This window comes from Orycteropus afer, unplaced genomic scaffold, assembly GCF_000298275.1.
Source record: "Orycteropus afer afer isolate SDZICR_OR568_19922 unplaced genomic scaffold, OryAfe1.0 scaffold00063, whole genome shotgun sequence".
Classification (NCBI taxonomy): domain Eukaryota; kingdom Metazoa; phylum Chordata; class Mammalia; order Tubulidentata; family Orycteropodidae; genus Orycteropus; species Orycteropus afer.
In genome coordinates this window covers 2,816,297-2,835,932 of record NW_006921650.1, presented here as the reverse complement: position 1 = coordinate 2,835,932, position 19,636 = coordinate 2,816,297, and the positions used below count along the sequence as shown (strand labels likewise).

At 38.0% G+C, this 19,636-nt stretch overlaps 1 protein-coding gene across 1 annotated transcript in view; it reads right to left on the bottom strand.

Moving 5' to 3' along the window:
- Positions 1 to 1,253: 1,253 nt before the first annotated feature.
- The window catches only part of PON3 (paraoxonase 3), a 30,375-nt gene continuing 11,992 nt past the window's right edge, over positions 1,254 to 19,636 (bottom strand). Inside the window, exons 4-9 of the mRNA XM_042780805.1 lie at positions 14,333 to 14,498; positions 9,316 to 9,442; positions 5,256 to 5,456; positions 4,189 to 4,270; positions 3,827 to 3,955; positions 1,254 to 1,412 (exon numbers count right to left, since the gene is read on the bottom strand). Of these exons, the coding sequence (XP_042636739.1) occupies positions 1,254 to 1,412; positions 3,827 to 3,955; positions 4,189 to 4,270; positions 5,256 to 5,456; positions 9,316 to 9,442; positions 14,333 to 14,498 (864 nt within the window). The remainder of the gene's footprint in view (positions 1,413 to 3,826; positions 3,956 to 4,188; positions 4,271 to 5,255; positions 5,457 to 9,315; positions 9,443 to 14,332; positions 14,499 to 19,636) is intronic.

Here is a 19,636-nt window from a genome sequence, read left to right as displayed (position 1 = left end):
CATAAGCATCAAACAGTCAGATTTTCAGGACAGAAAGAGACCTCCCCATCTGCTCATCCTCAGAAGGAAAATAAAAGTCAACCAACAGTCCTTCAGTAAAAGTAACAAAAAGGAGCGGGGCGTGGGGAAGGGGATTGCTGTGCTTGGGTATACTGAATCTCATTATTGACTTGTTCAAGGTTATTCTGGTTTTTGACTTAGAAAGGAACACATCTATTCCTTTCCCAAACTAAGTTTGGGTTGGTCTTTAGACAGGACTCTGGGCTGGAACTGTGTTATTCATGTCTAATTCCTAGGGCTAAGTCTGTTGAAGGTTGCTTAATAAATATTTACTGAATTAACCAGATAACAATCTGAAAATAGTTGAAGGTCACTACCCTGAGGCCTCAACTCGTGGTTCAGAGCTAAGTAGATTGGAAATACCTCATATACAGGCAATACCTATTACAAATGAACAGATCAGCCCAGCCTCACTCCATAATATCTAGTGAGTTTCACCTCTGACAGACTTCCCAGAATCTGATGTCCTGTGCATCTGTACTTGGGGAGAATATAAGTTAGAGGGCGACTTGGAACCTCTCATGATGCCAATTTTTGCTTTAATCTGTGGGACTGTGCACTTGCTTAGCAGTTTATGTCCAACACAACTGGGGAAAGAGGAAGGGAACTGTAGATAATTGAACATTAGGATCCCCCCTGATCTGGACTACAGGAGGCTCAGAATATCAGGGCTGTACATGGTTATTTTGCTGATACAGTTACCAAAGGGCTCCAGATGGATCTTGAGACACTGCTCACTAGAGACCACACATTTTATAGGAGTACTAGACAAAAATTGAGAAGTCTGGCTCTGGTTGAACTGTCACTAACTTGACTTGCAATTTGGTAGATATTATGTAGCCTCTTTGTGTTCCTTGGGAGCTCTGATGGTGTAGTGCATAAGGCATTTGACTGCTAACCAGAAGGCTGGCAGTTCAAACCCACCAGCTACTCCTTGGAAGGAAGACTAGGCAATCTACTTCCACAGAGATACCACCTCGGAAACACAAAGGGGGGTGCTAGGAGTCAGAACTGACTCAATGGCAATAAGTTTGGTTTTTTTATGTGTGTGAGTGTTCCTTTACTTCTAACCATTAAGAAAAAAAATCCACACATGTTTGTTGGTGTCTGTTATTTAATTATGTTCCAATTTTCCATACACTTTTACCAGACATGTAAGTTGTTTGTTTTGTTTGTGTTTGAACATCTGGAGTCTAGAGTTCACAGTATAGAGCTCTGTGAAATATGGTGCCAATGAGAAGTTTCTTGTTATAAATGGTAGCCACGGTGCTGCCCTGCAGCACAGAGCCATTATTGGCATACAGTGTGCTCACCCTGGGCTTCTTGGACAGAATATCCTGGATGCGGAATACCTGCCAAGAGAAAACATTAGTCAGTGTACAGTGGGAACACATAGCCATTCAGTGATGGTTTCCTTCCCAAATATTTCAGGATGTATATGTTTTTCAGAGATAAGTATGTTAAAATCAGTGTATCTTCAATAGTTTTGTCTTCTTCTCATTAAAGTACGAATGTCCTAATGGTATCTAGCAACTAAACCAGATTGGTTATCTGACATTAGCCCAATTCCCCAGCAGATGACTTATGCAATTTTGATAGTTCAGACATTTCCTATAGAAGAAGGTAACAGCCAGTGGATATCCTTATCTAATTCTTAAACAGACCATTGTCCTCCTGTAGAAAGTTCTTGCCTTTGACTGAGCACACAGCATGGAGAGGGAAATGCAAGAGAAAATTAACAAAGGGACACCCAAATAGCCAGTCAACCCAAGTAGGTAATCAGTGGAATGACAGTCACCACAGAAGGTGGGGGTCACATCCAGAGAGTGGCCAAGAAGTTTAAAGAATGAGTACTTTGGAATTTAGTCTGACACATCACTGCCAGGGTTATTATTGATCCCCAGCATGAACACTTTACTTTGCTGACCAGTAATATATAAGAGCTCAGGCTTCTGAACAGCCTGGATGAAGCTCCCTTAAACAAAACAAAATAGGAATTTAAAAAAAAAGCAGCTGGAAATTCATCAGTCCGTATAGTCATCTTCTCTTATTACATTAGAGTTTTAGTTTGTGGAGTTTTTTGTTTTGTTTTGTTTTGTTTTGTCTTTAGGAAGATTCTACATGTTGATTTCAGATTTCTTACCCTAAAAGTATTCAGATTTAGATCTTTGTATGGAAAACATCTAGAGAGAAGGGCACTAGTGATTTTGAAAAGAAGTCTTATCTAAAATACACAAATGATTAAACTTGAAAAAATATATATATATATATAAAGGACCCTACACAATTAATTTTCAAGTCATTCTATGGATCATACCTTCATTCCCTTAAAGCAGACATAAGGAGTCCCTGGACTACTAACTGAAAGGCTGACAATTCAAATCCACCCAAAGGTGCCTTGAAAGTAAGGTTTGGTGCTCTGTCTCTGAAAGGTTACAGCCTTGAAAACCCTACGAAGCAGTTCTACTCTGTTCACATGGGGTCACAGGTGATGTGGATTGACTCCACAGCAAGTAACAACAGCAACAACGACAAACATTATAGTTATATATCTTGGGGAAAAGTTTATCAATGGATTCTTAGGGCATTTTTCTGAGATAAGGGTAGCTTCCTAGCTCAGGGTAGCAATTTTTTTGACTCTAGGCTCAGGCTGGACTTCTGTTTTTTTTTTTTTTGATGTTTTGTAGTGTTGTTTTTTGGAAGCTGTGAATGTTATGTCAATAAAAGTCTTATTTTATTAACTGAAGAACAGCAATATTAGAAGCAGAAGTAAGTACATGTTCCGTTCCTGATTCTCAGTTCTCAACTCCTGAAACTTGGGTTCAAACATTATCATTTCTTCAAATTTTACCTTCTCAATGAGGTTACACTGATCACTGGGTTTAATCAGAGGAGCTGCCTATCCATGACTCTGCTCTATTGTTTTTTTCCATAGAACTCACTACCTTCAAACATAATATATAACTTACTTGTTTCTTATGTTTATTGTTCATCATCTCTTCCTCCTCCTTAAGAGCAGGAATCTCTGGTTTTGTTTTCTGATATACCCTAAGCCTTAGAACAATCCTGATATATTATAGGTGCTAAGTAAATTTTTGTGAATAAACTTCTCAAAGCATATATGCCAAGAAATAATATCTATATTTAAATTCATTATAGCTTTTCTTCTTAAACTCAATGTCATAGAAAATTCAATGGTTTATGCTATTGTTTTAGAAGAGATATTTTTAAATAACACATACAGACAACACTTTTAAAATGAGACATTCACTAACAGCATCATGTATCTTAGGGTTTGCAGGCAAAAACTAATTTTGTTTTGAGACTACAATCAGTTAAATCCTATTATCTGAACTTCATGTCAGGTTGGGTGGAAGAAGACAGTTCCATATATGACGCTCCTTTTGCTTAACTACTGAGCCTGATTGGAGCCTACATCCTGAGTGGAAATATGATATGGCAATGTAGGTCAGCATGAATAATCAGGCTTATGTTTTCTCGTAACTGCTAATAACAAGTTAAACCCTTTTAATGAAGAAGCATGATCTCTGGCACCCATTGACATTACTGATGGCCTTAAAGAGTTAATGAGCCATATCTCCCTACCACACCAAAATCTTTAGTCTTTCCATATATAGATTTGTTCAGTTCCGAACATCACATATGACCTGCTTAAATTCTCCTGTTACCTCCACAATTTTTTTTTTTTTTTTTTTTTTTGCCCTTGCAAGTTTGCCTGTGAGCTGAGAGAAATCCAGGAACTCACTTTGGACCCTGGTGGATCCTTAGGGTTATAGATCAGCAGCTTCATGGCATTAGGATGGCATCCTGCTAAAACATCTCCTGTGGCAGGATCGACAGTTAAGTTATCCACTAAGGCGTCCAACTGTAGCACCTTCCAAAAAAGAAGAAGTAGTGAAGACATTGTCTCAACTTCCTTCCGAACCCCCCTTCCCTCCCACCACCACCTTTTTGCTTCTGAAATTGCTATTGTTCATGGGCATGTTGGAAGTGCAAGCACAATCTCACTAACATTCCTCTCAAATCATCATGTTTCCTTCATTGAAGAAGCACATTCTGAGGTCAAGTAAGAGGCCATGTTGTATGAACAAGTCAGGGAGCTTTTACCTTCTGTTGAGTTAAATTCCAGTTGTCATCTCTTTTCATTACATGAATGTTCTTAGCTGCTACGTCAGCTACAAAGACATACCTTTGAAGTGAACAATATTTTCATTTAAACATGTAGTAATGAGAGATGACATTAACTTTTATTTTGGAGAAGAGGCATAAAAATTCACAGTAGTTCAAAGTACCACTGCAAAGCCTTTCTAAAGCACAGTAAGAGAAGATAATGGAGTGCTATTTTTAATATTCTTAAAATGTTTTAAATAGTCTTTGAATATAATATATGACTAGAAAGTAATACAATTGGTGTTTTTAGATGACATATAGGCTCAATCTCATTACTTGCGAGTCACAATTTAGTTTTTGAAGGTGAAGGGAGGTCTATATGTTCAAACCCAAGTGCTTGAAAAGAAGTATCAGATGATCATGAAGCTCAGTCATTACCATTTTTTAAAAGGAAGCATACTTAAAAGTTGTTTTCTACAGGGAGCATCTCTGTTCATTATTTCAAATTTACATGTTAATATTCATGTACTTTTTTTTCATCTTCTATTTTTAAACAATTGAAAAGAGTATTTTCTCATAAAATCTCCTGCTGCATAAAATAAAGAGTGCTTCCTCACAGAGTATTCAGAGACAGGAGATCAACAAGTCTGCAACTACTCACTCACATGTCTAATCTAAGTTGGACTTCCTTTTCTAAGAGCTTTTGGTTAATTGAACTTAGTATAAGGGGTTAAATACCTTTTAGTCTCATGATAAGGATCAAGGTATCACATATTTGTTTTCCTCTTCATTGTGCTAAGTAAATATGTTCCTATAGTGAAGCAAGAATTTGGAACAAGGAATTTAGGTCCAAATCTCTCATTTTATTGTGGGAAAACTGAAGGATAAGAAGCCAAATGGTTTGCTTAATATGATACATTTAGTGTGAACCCTGGCTGAACCTATTCCCTCCACCACATACACTAACTACTTAAGGCTAAGAAGGAAACCATTTCTCTAGGGAAGAAGTCTATTAGAATGTCAGTGGCCAAAGGTAAAAGGTGGAAAATTCCAAGAGAGCTTACTGATTGTCTAGTGAGACTGTGATTCCATTGGCAGAACTAAATCCTTTGGCTACCACTTTTACTTCTTGTGGACTGTAGAAAAGAACGTAAGACCACTGAAGATCCAACACCATCTCTAATAGTGACAAGAATAAGTTGGTAAAATAGTGGTCTCTGGTGGCATAGAACTGTTCTGGTCCAAGCACCACAATGTCATTCACACTAATGTGGAAAAATAAAGAAAGAAAAGGAAAACAAAATAATCCATTAAGTATAGAAGTATCCTGATCATTTGTGAAAAATCACTACATTTCTATAAAGACCAATCTGTTCATCAGTTTGAAAAATTGTACATAAGTTAGTAGGAATGTGGTAAAGTAGAAAGTCAGTAAAAAAGAGGAAGCCCCTCAAAAGGACGGATTGACACAGAGACCGCACCAATGAGCTCAAACTACAATGACTGTGAGGATGGTGAACGATTGGACAGTGCTTTGTTCTGCTGTTTGTAGGGGTGCCATGAGTTGTAACTGACTCCATGGTGCCTAACAACAATTAAATAACAGGAATTAAATAATTTTAGAGAAAATGCATGATTTTGCATTGTCCTGATAGATTTTCTTTTAAATGTTTATTACTCATCCCTTCCACTGCAGTGAACAAAAACATAAGTAAAAATACAAATAAACCACAAACTACAAAATATGTTGATTTTTAAATGCTGATAGTGGTTATCTGTGTGTTCATAGTGCAGTTCACCAATATTTCTGTTTCTGGTTCTCTTTTTTATTTTGGAATTATACTTCTCTGTCCTCTTGAAGTTAGGCATAACCATGCTCTGGCCAGTGAAATTAAGGGAGATGTGCAGCTTTCAGATGGAACACTTTAAGATCCAGACTATAAGCCACCATGTTTCCCTCACTCTGCCACAGTATCCAGCAATAATTATTATAATAATAATACAGGGTGCCATCCTCCGAGGACCCTATGTGCAGAAAATATGGAATTGAGACTCTGAATCACCCATGTTGCATATGTAGCATAAATGAGAAAATACAATGCAACAAAAATAAAATAAAACTTCATGGTTTGAGCCACTAAGATGTTAGAGCTTTTTCTTTTCTGTTATTGTACTATATCCCTATCCATCCATCCTGACCATTACATTTTCTTTGAGTAGATGGGTAATATTCTTTCTTATTTATGTTCCTCAATACCATTAAAGTTTTTAAAGTAAGCCAGTCTTACTGTTACAACCAGTAAGAAACAACAGTCATTTCAATTTTGGGGGAAAAAAAAGTGATGACTTGGAAACATTAAAAAAGGATTAAACAAGAAGTAAATGGGAGGTATTACTTAAAGAGTACTGAGTTTCAGTAAAGGATGATGAAAAATTAAGAAATGAATAGTGATAATGGTTGCACGAGAGCTCTGGTAGCATAGTGCCTAAGACATCTGACTGCTAACCAGAAGGCTGGCGGTTCAAACCCACCAGCCACTCCTCAGAAGGAAGATGGGGCAATCTACTTCTGTGGTGATACTGCCTCAGAAACCCAAGGAGGGGTCGCTATGAGTCAGGTCTGACTCGGCGGCACATAACTACAACAATGGTTGTGCAACATAATGAATGCCATTGAATTTTACACATAAAAATGGTTGGAATGATAAACGTTTTGCTATATGCATTTCACCACTACCACAGTAAAAAAGGATTAAGCATTTTTAGCTTAAATTTTAGTAAAGAAAAAGTTGGATAAACAAACACTTTGAGATTTTGTGGTACAGCGACTTTCCCAAGATCAGTGAGCTACTCAGGTAGCTCAGATTAAATGTGCCTCCCTCCAAAAAGTATTCCCTGGAACCCTAGATGAAGTCAAATTCTCTCACAATTGGTTCCAGCAGCTTGCTGCTCTGCTCCCTTGTGTTTGCTTAGTCAATACGTGTATCCAGGCATTTCTTGAGCACCCTAGATGATGTGACATTCCCTCAGAATTGGTTCCAATAGCTCACAGTTCTGCTCTCTGTCATTGTTTAATCAATGTGTGTATCCAGTATCCATGCATCTCTTGAACACCTTTTCAAATCACTGTCTGTTATGAGATCTGACAGACTTCCCACAGATGCAACTTGACAGTATCTTACCTCTAGCTTGATGTGAACCTCTTACTTCCACCTCCAGTTTTCCCTGTTGACATCTAAGCTTAGGATGCCACAAGATGTGATTTGCACTTGCACGACCAAGAATGCAAGGATTGCAGGGGGCCCCTTGAGTTAATGGCCCTTGAGGTAAATCTTTGACTAATGGGAGATACAGCCAATGTATATATTCTTCTCTCTTTCATATCTTGGTCAGATTGTCCTGAAATGAGGGTTATATTGCTTATTAGAGGACAATCCTGTGATTTCAAGCAATCAGTGCACTAAGAAATGACTGATTTGATGATGGATTTGCTATGGGCTCTTTCCCTTCCCTGCCTCAGGCTGGTCTCTCATTTCTGCTTCCTAGGACTGGACTCAGGAGCTCTGGTAGCATAGTGGCTAAAGCACTTGCCTGCTAACCAGAAGGCTGGCGGTTCAAACCCACCAGCCACTCCTCAGAAGGAAGGTTGGGCCATCCTACTTCCATAGTGATACTGCCTCGGAAACCCAAGGAGGGGTCGCTATGAGTCGGGGCCAACTCGGCGGCACACAACAACAACAACAACAGGACTGGACTCCCTAATCAGGTAACATCATACTAGGTTTTCCCTTAGGTTGTGCTTTCTGGGGAACTCTGTTTTTGTGAGGTCATACCTTATTGCATTTGATCCTCACAATCTACCAGTTAGGTAAGTCAATCACTAAGAGAATCCCTATTTTATTGAGGAAATTGAGACAACATTAGTTTTTCTTATCCACAGTTTCACAAGCATCCTGGTCTTCACTGTGGTCCCAGATCCAGCACAATGCACCACAGGAGGAGTTCAATAACTTCAACTTCTCTGACATCTGCCCTCTCCTCTTGTTGTCCCCAAATTCTATGGAGGTGAATCCATTAGTGATGTTTAGAAAGAGAACAAAAGTGGGAGTCAGCTATTTTTCCTATATTTCTATCCTATATTCCCTTCCTGTGGAAAGGTCAAGCTCCACCATTTGAGATTCTACCTTTCAGTATTGAGCCCATTTTGTAAAACACAAATTCTTCATTGTTTGTTCCAGCCTTGAAACAGACAGCTTATTCACTAAAAAATTATTTTTCTGAACACAATAAGAAAGATGTTCATCACTGAAACAAAGAACCTCAATTTTCATTCAGATAGATCTAGTTTTACACTTTGATTCTGCCACTTATAATTGTGTAACTTGGGCAAATTACTTAACACAGAACTTCTTTAGTCTCAGTTTACTCATGTCTATTACCATAGGCTGTTGTGAGAATTAAATTAAGTGTTTTTGGCTTAGTGCCTAGCCCATTAAAACCAAAGCCGAACTCGGTGCCACTAAATCAATTCTGACTCATAGTGACCCCCATTGGGTTTCCAAGTCTGTAAACCTTTATAAGGAAACAGGCTGCCTCATCTTTCTTCCACAGAGTGGCTGGTGGGCTCAAACACCTAACTCTTTGGTTAGCAGAGAAATGCCTTAGCCTGGCCCACAGTCAATGCTTAATATGTGTGAATTTTTATAACTTTTTTCAAAGTCTACTTTAAAGCTCTAAGTGAACAATGAAATGGCCCATCTGGAAGTTGGTTATAGCACCCAGTGGATGAAGCCCTCACAATACATCCTACTAGGACAACTTGAAAAGGGTGTAGGTGTTTAAGAGAGAATATTGAGTTGCTGTGGTAAAGAGGATGGAATTAGAATGGGGAATCTAATTGGGCACCTTTATAGGATTAAAATGTTGGAGAATATAAAGATATTCAATACTGAATACAGCAATTTCTAGTAAGGTGCTGGGCCATGTTACCATGGGAACCTTTAGAAATCTTTAGAAAAAAGTGTTACTAAACAAAAGTTTAAGAATGCCTGCTGAAACCAAGAAAACAAAGCACACAGCAGAGGTGCAAAATAAATAGAAGTGTAAAATACTTTAATTCCATACCTTTGGAGAAGTTCGTGTTTTATAGTTTTCAGGTGTACAAGAGAATGCTGTTGTTCCTCAAATTTAAATATCTCCACTGTGGACATCATGTGGGGATGATTCACTACATAAAGATACACAGTATGGTCTGAAATGAAAAGAAGGAACACATTTATGTTTACTTCTATTGCAACACCATTATTTAACTTGGTGTAGAACTTTGCCATTTCCAAGGATTTTTCTCAAACATCTTTCATTTGATCCTCATAAACCACCTATTAGATAAGCTAAGGAAATTCTAGAACCCTCCTTTTATCGAGGAAATTAAAGCTCAGGAGGGTAGTGACCGCCTCAGCAATTTCATACCACCAAGTGGCAGAGTCAAGTCCAATGGTCTCTTCAGACTCACCTGCAAACTCCCTCTACAATGAATGGTGCTTAAGTACAGATGTGGTTTCCCAGGGTGGCCCTTCAACAAAAGAAGTGGGTGCAAGCAAACAAAAATTTGCTGAGAGTTATTTTTGTGTGTGAGAATTGTCTATATTGCAACACAAGCTCAGATACGTAAGGGCTGTGTAAATAGCTTAAAATAAGCAACATATGCCAGCGAGCGAATGGACTTCTGACAAAAGTCAACTACCTGAGGCTGCAATAACATTTAGTGAACCTAAGGGATATGAAATGAAAATATGAATGCAAGAGAACACAAACTAGCCAATTCCAGGTATTATCAGCCTCAAGAATGTGCACCTGTTTTTGTGTTGGAATGTGAATGGCATTGAGAATAGTAACCTGGCTTCTCACAGAGCTATTTTCTGAGGTAATAGGTGCTCTAAGTAGGAATGATCTCTGGAGTTTTACAGGGAATGGCTCTACCGGCCCACTATAGGACTTGATCTGCATTCTTCTTTCTTATTCCTATCCTTAGCACAGTTTCCAAGCATGTGATGGAGCAAGCCCAAGCCCTAAGATAGAGAGAGTAGTCCCCTGAAACACACAGGGCACCATTACACAAATTAGGAAAAGGTGTTTTCTTTAGATGAATCTTTCCTCTGTTTGATTTAGCTTTGTGCCAGGGCCCTGAGCTTGGCAAGCAGTGCCTGGTCTGGACCTCAGACACACCTCAGCCAGGTAGTCTTGCTGCACATGGACTGAATCATAAGTGCTGCCCTAATTTTCTGCCTTGAACTCCTATGTCTCCACTGGTCCCTCTTTTCTTCTCAGATGCTGCTAAGAATACTTTTGTTCTCTATCTCCTCATTCTTACTCAATTTCCAGATGTAATGTTTTTCTCTTATGAATTAGATATACAACAAAGGAAGGTGACTAAGAAAATAAGCTGTCAATCACAATATATCTAACTTCTGAAAGCCTTATTATATATGCCTAGGGTTCAATCTGCAAACTAGTCTCATCTCAGTAAAACAAAACCAAAAACAAACAAGTAAATATTAAACTAAAAACTCCACTATCTCATGCAGTGAAATGGCTCCAGGTTTATGTGATCACTCATTATGCCCTCTCAAATAAAGCAAGTAGGGTGTCTAGTAGGGTGTCAAGCAAGAAAGTGGGGACGTTCAAAGTATTGAAATGAAGCTAGAAATCCAATACTGCTCCTGGAAAGGGGACAGGACAAAAAGCAAGACCACGCGGGTTCTAGTTCTGGATCTGCTATTAACTAACTAGAGAAATGAAACTCCACTTCAATGTATTTCCCTAAACCCCGTTTTCCCCGTCTATGAAGTGGCGTATTAACATCTGCTCTGCCTGAATCTTGGGCTTCATTCATATGTTCATTTAATACAAGTTTATGAGGCACCTACTGTGCATCAGTTACTGTTCTAGATTCTGGGCATCTGGAAATGAATGCGTCACATACACTTTTATGGTGCTTATAACCCAGAGTGGAAAGCAGTGGAGAAATAATTAGCAAAAAACTGAAAACAAAGAATACTGAAGTGGGGAAATAACTTCTTTATAGAGTGTCACCAACTTTAAGAGTGACAGTTAAGCTTGGATCTGAAAATGAGAAGGAGCTTGCCATAGGCCAATAGCAGGAGTTGGAAAGAACGTTGATATCTTCTAACAACTAAAAACATTAATTACTGTTTTGATGAGTGCTAGAAGGAGAAATCCAAGGTACATAACGTGGAACAAGATGGTGCAAGAGCTTCTCTGAGAAGGCAGTCTTTAAGTAGATGCCTAAATGATGAGAAAGGGTAAGCTAGCAGTGCTGAAAAGACATTGCAGGCAGAGAAAACAGCAGATAAATACAAAGGGCCTGAGGGCTTAAAGCATTTTACAAAGCTGAAAGAAATCCAGTGTGGCTGATCCAGAGTTCCAGGGGGACAGTGGCATCCAGGGAGGCTGCAAAGACAGCACAGAAATAGAAAGGAGGGGTAGAACCCACAACCCCAGACCATTCTAGAGATTTGGGATTGATCCTCAGAGTAACAGGAAGAGAGTAACATGATCAAATTTGCAACAAAATTACTGTGGCTATTAAAATGGACTGACGTGATATAAGACGAAGATGGGGAGAGCATTTGAGGGACCACTGAAGAATCCAGGGGAGACATATTAGGGGCTTGGACAGGGATGGTGGCAGTGAAAATAGGAGAAGTAGAGATTTGACAGGTAGATTGGACAGAACTTTGTGACAAGTTGAATGAATAAGTCAGGGGAGAAGGGAGGTGTCAAGGTTGGTCCCCAGGGTTTTATTTTAAGCAATAAATAAACTATCATATATGAAAGTGCTTTGTAAACTATAACGCAATACACACTAGTTAGGTATAATTATCTTTTAAAGCAGAGCTTACTAAGCAAATAAATAGTACATATAAGATTTCAGGATAATATTCACCCTACTTAATAGAGCAGTTTTTGGTTTTTTTTTTAAAGCAATCCATTTATTTATAATTGAACAAGTCTGTATTGGTGTAGACCAAGGGAAATGAACAAAGATCTGCTAGATAAGTGGCTGTTTGTTGTTGTTATGTGCCATCGAGTCAGACCTGACTCATAGCAACCCCTCCTTGGGTTGACGAGGCAGTATCACTACGGAAGTAGATTGCCCAACCTTCCTTCCGAGGAGTGGCTGGTGGATTTGAACCTCCAGCCTTCTGGTTAGCAGTCAAGTGCCTTAGGCACTATGCTACCAGAGCTCCTGGATAAGTGGATAAGTGGATAAGTGGATTGTTGTTGTTGTTGTTGTTTGCCGTCGAGTCGGCCCAGACTCATAGCGACCCCTCCTTGGGTTTCCGAGGCAGTATCACTACGGAAGTGGGATTGCCCAACCTTCCTTCCGAGGAGTGGCTGGTGGGTTTGAACCGCCAGCCGTCTGGTTAGCAGGCAAGTGCCTTAGGCACTATGCTACCAGAGCTCCTGGATAAGTGGATAGAAGTAATTATTAATCATTCTGTTCCATTCATTAAAATCAGATTTACACTTAATAGTACTTTGTAACTTCAGTATGTACTTGGAGAATTAAAAATCCTATTTCTTTAAAAATTCTGAATTTCAGTTCTCCAGTTTGGATGTAGTAACAATCAAAAAGGTTTCACTGCTCTTATTTTTCTACAAGCTGTTAGGATCCATACATATTTAAAAATTAGTCTGGAATTTTGAAATATGAACAGGTCAAAACAAATATTAGAAATTATTGTTTTAAAGCATATATAATACACTAATGACTATGTTTTCTTTTAATAATAGCTTTCTTATGGTCTAATTAACACACCACACAATTCCTTTTTAAAATATACAATTTAGTGGTTTTTAGTATCATGATTGTGCAACCATAACTACTCTCCAGTTTCAGAACATTTTTATCACCCCAAAAATAAACTTATCTATTAATCATCACTCCCCATTCCCTACTTCCCCAGTCCCTGGCAGCCATTCATCTGTTTCCTGTCTCTATGAATTTGCCTATTGTGAACACTTCACAGAAATGGTATCATATAAGATGTAATCTTTAGTGACTGACTTTTTTCATGTAGCATAGTATTTTCAAGGTTTAACCATGTTGCAGCATGTATCAGTACTTCATTCCTTTTACTGCGAAATAATATCCCACTGTACAGCTATACCATATTTTGTTTCTGGTTGTTGAGCATTTGGGTTGTTTCCGCTCTGACTATTATGAATAGTGTTGCTATGAACATTCATGCAGTTTTTTTATGTGGATACAGTTTCAATCCTTTGGGTACATACCAAGAAGTCAAATTATTAGGTCACATGATAAGTATATGCTCAATGTTTTGAGGAAGTATCAGCTTGTTTTCCACTATTCTGTATTACACGCCTATCAGCAATATATAAGCATTGCAATTTTTCACATACTTATCGACACTTGTTATCGTGTGCCTTTTTTATTATAATCATCCTAGTGGGTGTGAAGTAGTATCTAATCATGTTTTTGATTTGCATTCCCTTACTGACTAATGATGCTGAGCATTTTTTTCATGGGCTCATTGGCCATTTGTATCTTTTTTGAAGAAATGTCTATTAGGTATTTTGTGCATTTTAATTGGATTGAGTTATAAGAGTTCTTTAACATGTCCCTGATAAGACATTTAATTTGCAAATATGTCTCCCATTTTTGTGGGTTATCTTCTCATTTTTCATGGTACCTTTTAAAGCACAAAAGTTTTTTTTTATTTTGATGAAATTTAATTGATCTATTTTTCCTTTGGTTACATTATTATTGTTTTTTTAAAATGTCACAAAATTGTTTTCAAAGACTCCTTAGTGTTTATGTTAAATTTCTGACAATGGTATTCAAGCTGGCTGTGGGAGTCAAATACGAAGGGAAGAAGAGCAGGAGAAAAAAGAGGAGACCATCTGGAGCCCAAAGGACCAGTTTGCTTCTTTACTACAATGTTTAAAAATGTTTGTATAAACATATATCCTGTTATAATGTACATCTTTATGATAAACTAGCATCCCCTTACTTTTATGTAAATGTTGAGTAGTTGGGCATGTGTGGTTTGGATAGCCTTCATTTCCCTCTTATTCTTATGCATTCAGGCTTTACCTTTGTCAATGAAAGTACTGATCCCGTGTGGATTAAATGATGCTTTGTCAAATCCATCACTGATTTTCAGTGCCTGTGCCCTTGGGTTTTGCTCATTCAGGTCCATCAAAAAGATTTTTCCTGGCTCATCTGGTTCAAAACTTGGCATGCCTGGATATTTTAATCCCTTTAAAAAAATGGAGAATAAGTAAGCGCGTGCACGCACACGTGCACACACACACACACATACACTTCAAAACATCATTTTTATACTGAAGTTAAAATCTCAAAGTCGAATAAAAATGTTCAAAGCTCTAAATTTCTTCTAGATTTCTGGGAGTTTCCACAATGTCAGCTGTTGTCATTATCTGATCGGGGAGCTGCCAATGTCATCTAAGCCTTGGTCATGAATATAGGAAGAACCAAGATGAGATGGGATTTTTAACATGAGAGAGTAGGAGTGAAGTCAAAGAGTATAGCACAGGAGACTCAACTGTGTTTATTTGTGTCAGCCCCTTGACCTACCTGTGCCTCAGGTTCCCTATCTATAAAATGAGCAATTTTAACAAGTGATTGCTAAGATCTTTCCAGTCTTGATATTCTACAATGAACTCTTCTCAAAGCAGAGAGAAAGGGGTCATGGTTTCATTTGATTGATCCAATCCCCAGATTGGTTTTGTGTTGGCAAGAAGTAGAATTAGGCCAAGAATTAACATAGGGTTCCTGGGTGGTACGAATTGTTTGTGCTTGACTGTTAACTTAAAGGTCGACAGTTTAATCTCACCCTGTGATGCCATAGAAGAAAGATCTGACCATCTGCTTCCACAAAGGTTACAGCCAAGAAAACCCTATGTTAACTCCTGAAACCATTGTCTTGAGATAATCTTTAAAACTTTAACAAAAATATCCCCTGTTCTTAAAATAGAACAATAGTTTAGTTTTAACTAGTAAAAACAGGTCTGACTTGAGCATTATGTTCTTTAAAGAGCTATCTATATGGGACCAAACAATAACAACTAGAAAGATTAGATAGGAACTTCAGGGGGCATTGACTTTATGTTAATGAGAGAGGAACAAGTTAGAAAGGGTGGGTGAGAATGGTTGTACAACCCTAAGAATGTAATCAATGTCACTAAATTGTACATGTAGAAATTGTTGAGTTGGTGTCTGTTCTGCTGTTTATATTCTGAGCAAGAAGAAATTAAATAAAATTTAAAGAAAAAAATTCAGAACAAAGTTCTATGGAGCAGTCCTACTCTGTAACACATGAGGTTGGCATGAGTCAGAATTGACTCAATGACAATGGGATTGATTTTATGGTTTCGACCAGTCCCATTCTAGTTGACTATTCCTGACCTATTTTATCCTTATAGGTATGTCTGAAAATTCTGACATGAATCCTTCTCTACATATATCGCAAAAAGCTCATTCCAGTAACTTGAAGAGGAGCCCTTTTTACTAGAAGTACCAGGAGTTTAAAAACAGGCACCTAAATGTTAGGTCTTTATTGTGTCCCAGGTCATTGTGACAAACTTTGGGGTTGGTTTATTCTACATCAACTACAAAACTCAGCCTACTTCCTCCTCATATCTCTCCTCCATCACTCTTACATATAATAATATAAATAATTTTATATCTTCTCTTGTATTCTCATTCCCATTTATGCTCAATGTAAACTCCCTCCTTCATATCCTAACTTCTGTCTGTCTTTCTGTCTGTCTTTCTCTCCCTCCCCCCTCCCCACACACTAATAATAATACTATTCTTGGCCCTTCTACTAGGATTGTCATTCTTTCCTGAACAAGCCCACCTATATCTTCAAATTTTCTTAGTAAAATTCTTCCGTGCATGCACCTTATGGAGAAGCTGGCTTTTCCCAAACAACACTGCTCATCAGAGCAAGTGCCTCTCTCATTCTCCTTATGTCACCACAGGAGGATCAACATGACCCTGGCTACAAACCTCTGCTTTCAGACCTCAAATGTATCATCATAATTTAATAGCCCTTCTTCTGTGGAAGTCACCCCCTTGGCATACTCCTTCTTTGTCAAATCCTCCACCAACTGTCTTTTGCCTAGTTCCCATAGGGCAAATCTAAAATCATGGTGAAAAACTGCACTACAAAGTAATTATCCCAACTTCAGCCAGAGATTCAGTCCTGTTTATCAATCCTGTGCTCATTATGATAGCTAGTCTATTGTATTTCTTCAACTATCTATTCTAAATTTGTTTCATTATCTTCCAGAGCTAACCTCTTCTGCCTCTTTATTCTCAACAAATGACTTCACCTTCTACTTCTTGAAAACATCATGCCATTTTAAATGAATTTCCTCTAATTCTCTCCTGACTGTCTCACTATTTTTTCTTCATTTTTATCCATCTTCTCCATTCTCCCTCTTTTCTCAAGGGAAAGGTATTCCTCTTCTGTTCTTAGCTAACACCTCCACCTATTGTGGGAGATTGTTCTTCTCTAGGGCTGTCTTTATAAATTATATTCCCTCTCTTTTGCTTTCCCACTCATATTTCATCAATGTTCCCTTCTTTGGCCTTTTCAATTGCTCATATTTCTTCTTCTTTGTAATAAATCTTCTAAATTTTCTACCTCTTCAAACACACATTTCTTATCTCTCCTTGTTACTATCAAACTTCTCATAAACATCACCTGATATTTCTTCCTGATTTGAGTTTCAACTCACAATTCCTTGAAATAAGTATCTACTACTACCAGTTTAGGAGCTCTGGTAGCACAGTGCTTAAAGCACTTGACTGCTAACCAGAAGGCTGGTGGTTCAAACCCACAAGCCACTCCTCGGAAGAAAGGTTGGGCAATCTACTTCCATAGTAATACCACCTCGGAAACCCAAGGAGGGGTTGCTATGAGTCGGGTCAGACATAACAACAACAACTACTAGTTTACAGAAACACCTCTATACAGATCATATCAATGATCTCCAAAATATCTTGATTATCCCTGTACCTATTTTCCTCTGCATCTCTGTAGCACTTAATAATATAGTATAGTCCCTTATTTCTTGTCAGGAAGTCAAAAGCAGAAAGAGTTTCCAGATAGAAGATCTGATTTTCTTCTTGTCTCTTGGATTTCTTCCTTCTTCTGTCCTCATCTTTCCCTCTTCCCTTCTCACTCTATAGTCATTGTTTGCAGATCTCATTTATAAGGTTTCAGGCAATTCCTCTGTACCATTGTCTTCCATACCTCACAAGGCTCTCAAAATATTCATATGTAGCTGTAAAACTCTTTCTATAACTCTAGTTTGCAGTCTCAGCTTACTTCTACGGGCAGCTCAAAATCAACTTGTCAAAACCAAATTAACATTACCTTTCCAAAGCTTCTTGTTTGTATCTATTCTTCTTTGGTTTAGATATTACCGATCTCCCTAATACTGGGCCATGTAATTTGAGTCCACCCTTTCCCCAATAGTCAATTTGCCACCAAGCCCAGTAACTCGAATGGCTTTAGAAAAAAAAAGTCAAGATCATCTGATCCCACACTTTCCCTTTTCACTTGAAGAAACTGAAGCACAGAGATGTGATTTGCCTAAATCACCAGATTGTTAATTGAACAGACTGCTGAAAGTACAGACTACTTCTCGGGAAGACAGCTCAAAGGGGAATACTACAGGTACCTTGGTGGCTTAGGAACATGAGGACACTGTCAGCTAGTTGAAGAGCAATATGTTCTGGAAATGGAAAGATCTGATAGGGAGGTAAGGATGGGGCATTGTAAACAAACTTAACCTAGATTAAGTGTGATAATGAATAAAACTCCTCTGGCAAATGGCTGCACACTCAACTATTTTTCTGTTCAAGTCAGTTAAGTAAGAATTTATGGCCATATGATTCCTTAAAAAGCTGGAATTAGAAATACCATATGACCTAGCACTAGGTATATATCCTAAAGAAGTGAGAGCCAGGACAAGAACAGATATATGCACACCCACATTCATCACCACACTATTTACAACAGCAAAAAGATGGAAACAACCTACATGCCCATCAACAGAATAACAGATAACCAAACTATTGTACATGCACACAATGGAATACAATGCAACACTAAAGAATAATGTAGAATCTGCAAAACACCACATAACATGGATGAACTTGGAGGACATTATGCTGAGTAAAATAAGTCAATATAGTATTAGTTCATTATTGTAAAAAGTCAAGGAAAGGTTTATATATGGAAGGAAACTTTCTTTATTGGTTACCAGGAGTTGGGGGGCAGGGAACACTGCTCCTCCCCAAAAAAATGCATTGACTCATGTCACTTTAATTTGTGTATTTCACTGTACATAAATTATATTTCAATAAAATGTATTAAAAAAAATAATTTGTGGCCAGAGCCTCACTAATATGCTAATGATTATAAGCTATTCTTTTGATTTGTTCACCACTGTAAATGGTGACAGTCACTTAAAGGTGCAGGCATCTTATTTAACACAGGGACTGAAAGCCTTCACGACCTTCACTTACTAGTGTGTGCATTCAGCAAATATTCAGTAATATTTGAGCACTTGTATATGCCAAGTAGTATGTTAGGTTCTGAGCATGGCAGGGAACACCCGAAGTGTTCCGACCGGTTGAAGGCCAATGACACAGCAAGAAGCAAACCCATTAGCATAGTATAGTATGTCATTGTCCAAGCACAGGGGATGTGGGAGACCACAGGAAAGGCACCTCACCCAGCAGAAGAGTGTTACGGAAGACTTTCTGGAAGAACTAAAATGCTACCACAGAGACTTTCAGAGAAATAGAAGTTAACTAGCAACACATGAAGAAGGGTGTAATCTTGCAGGCAGAGCACAGCATTCAGGAAAGCATTTAACCTGTTTGCTACCTTTCAATAGACTAAAAGCGTATATTGCATGAAATTAGTCTCTAAATCAGCAGCTTCCAAATATAATGTTCTAGGATGGCAAGAAAGGACGGTAGGAGAAACCAAAGAGAACAAGGACTTGAATTTATTATAGTTCAGAAAGATTAAAAAAAAAAAAAAAGTAAAGAACATGATCCTTTGCCTATAAACATGGGTTGGTTGCGTGTTAGTTTACAAAAAGAGCTCTATTATTTAGAGTTTCTTGTTAACATTTCTCATGGAATTATTTGTGATGAAAATCTCTATTTTCATTATAGCAATATTTTAGTGTTTTCAGTTCCAGTTAAAATAAAATAAAAGCATATAATAGGAATGACAAATATGATTCCTAACAGCAAAGCAATCTCCTAGCTATAGAATAATCATTTTTAAAGGTCTGTTTGGCATAACATTGAAAATATAAATTGACAATGTTGTTGTTATGTGCC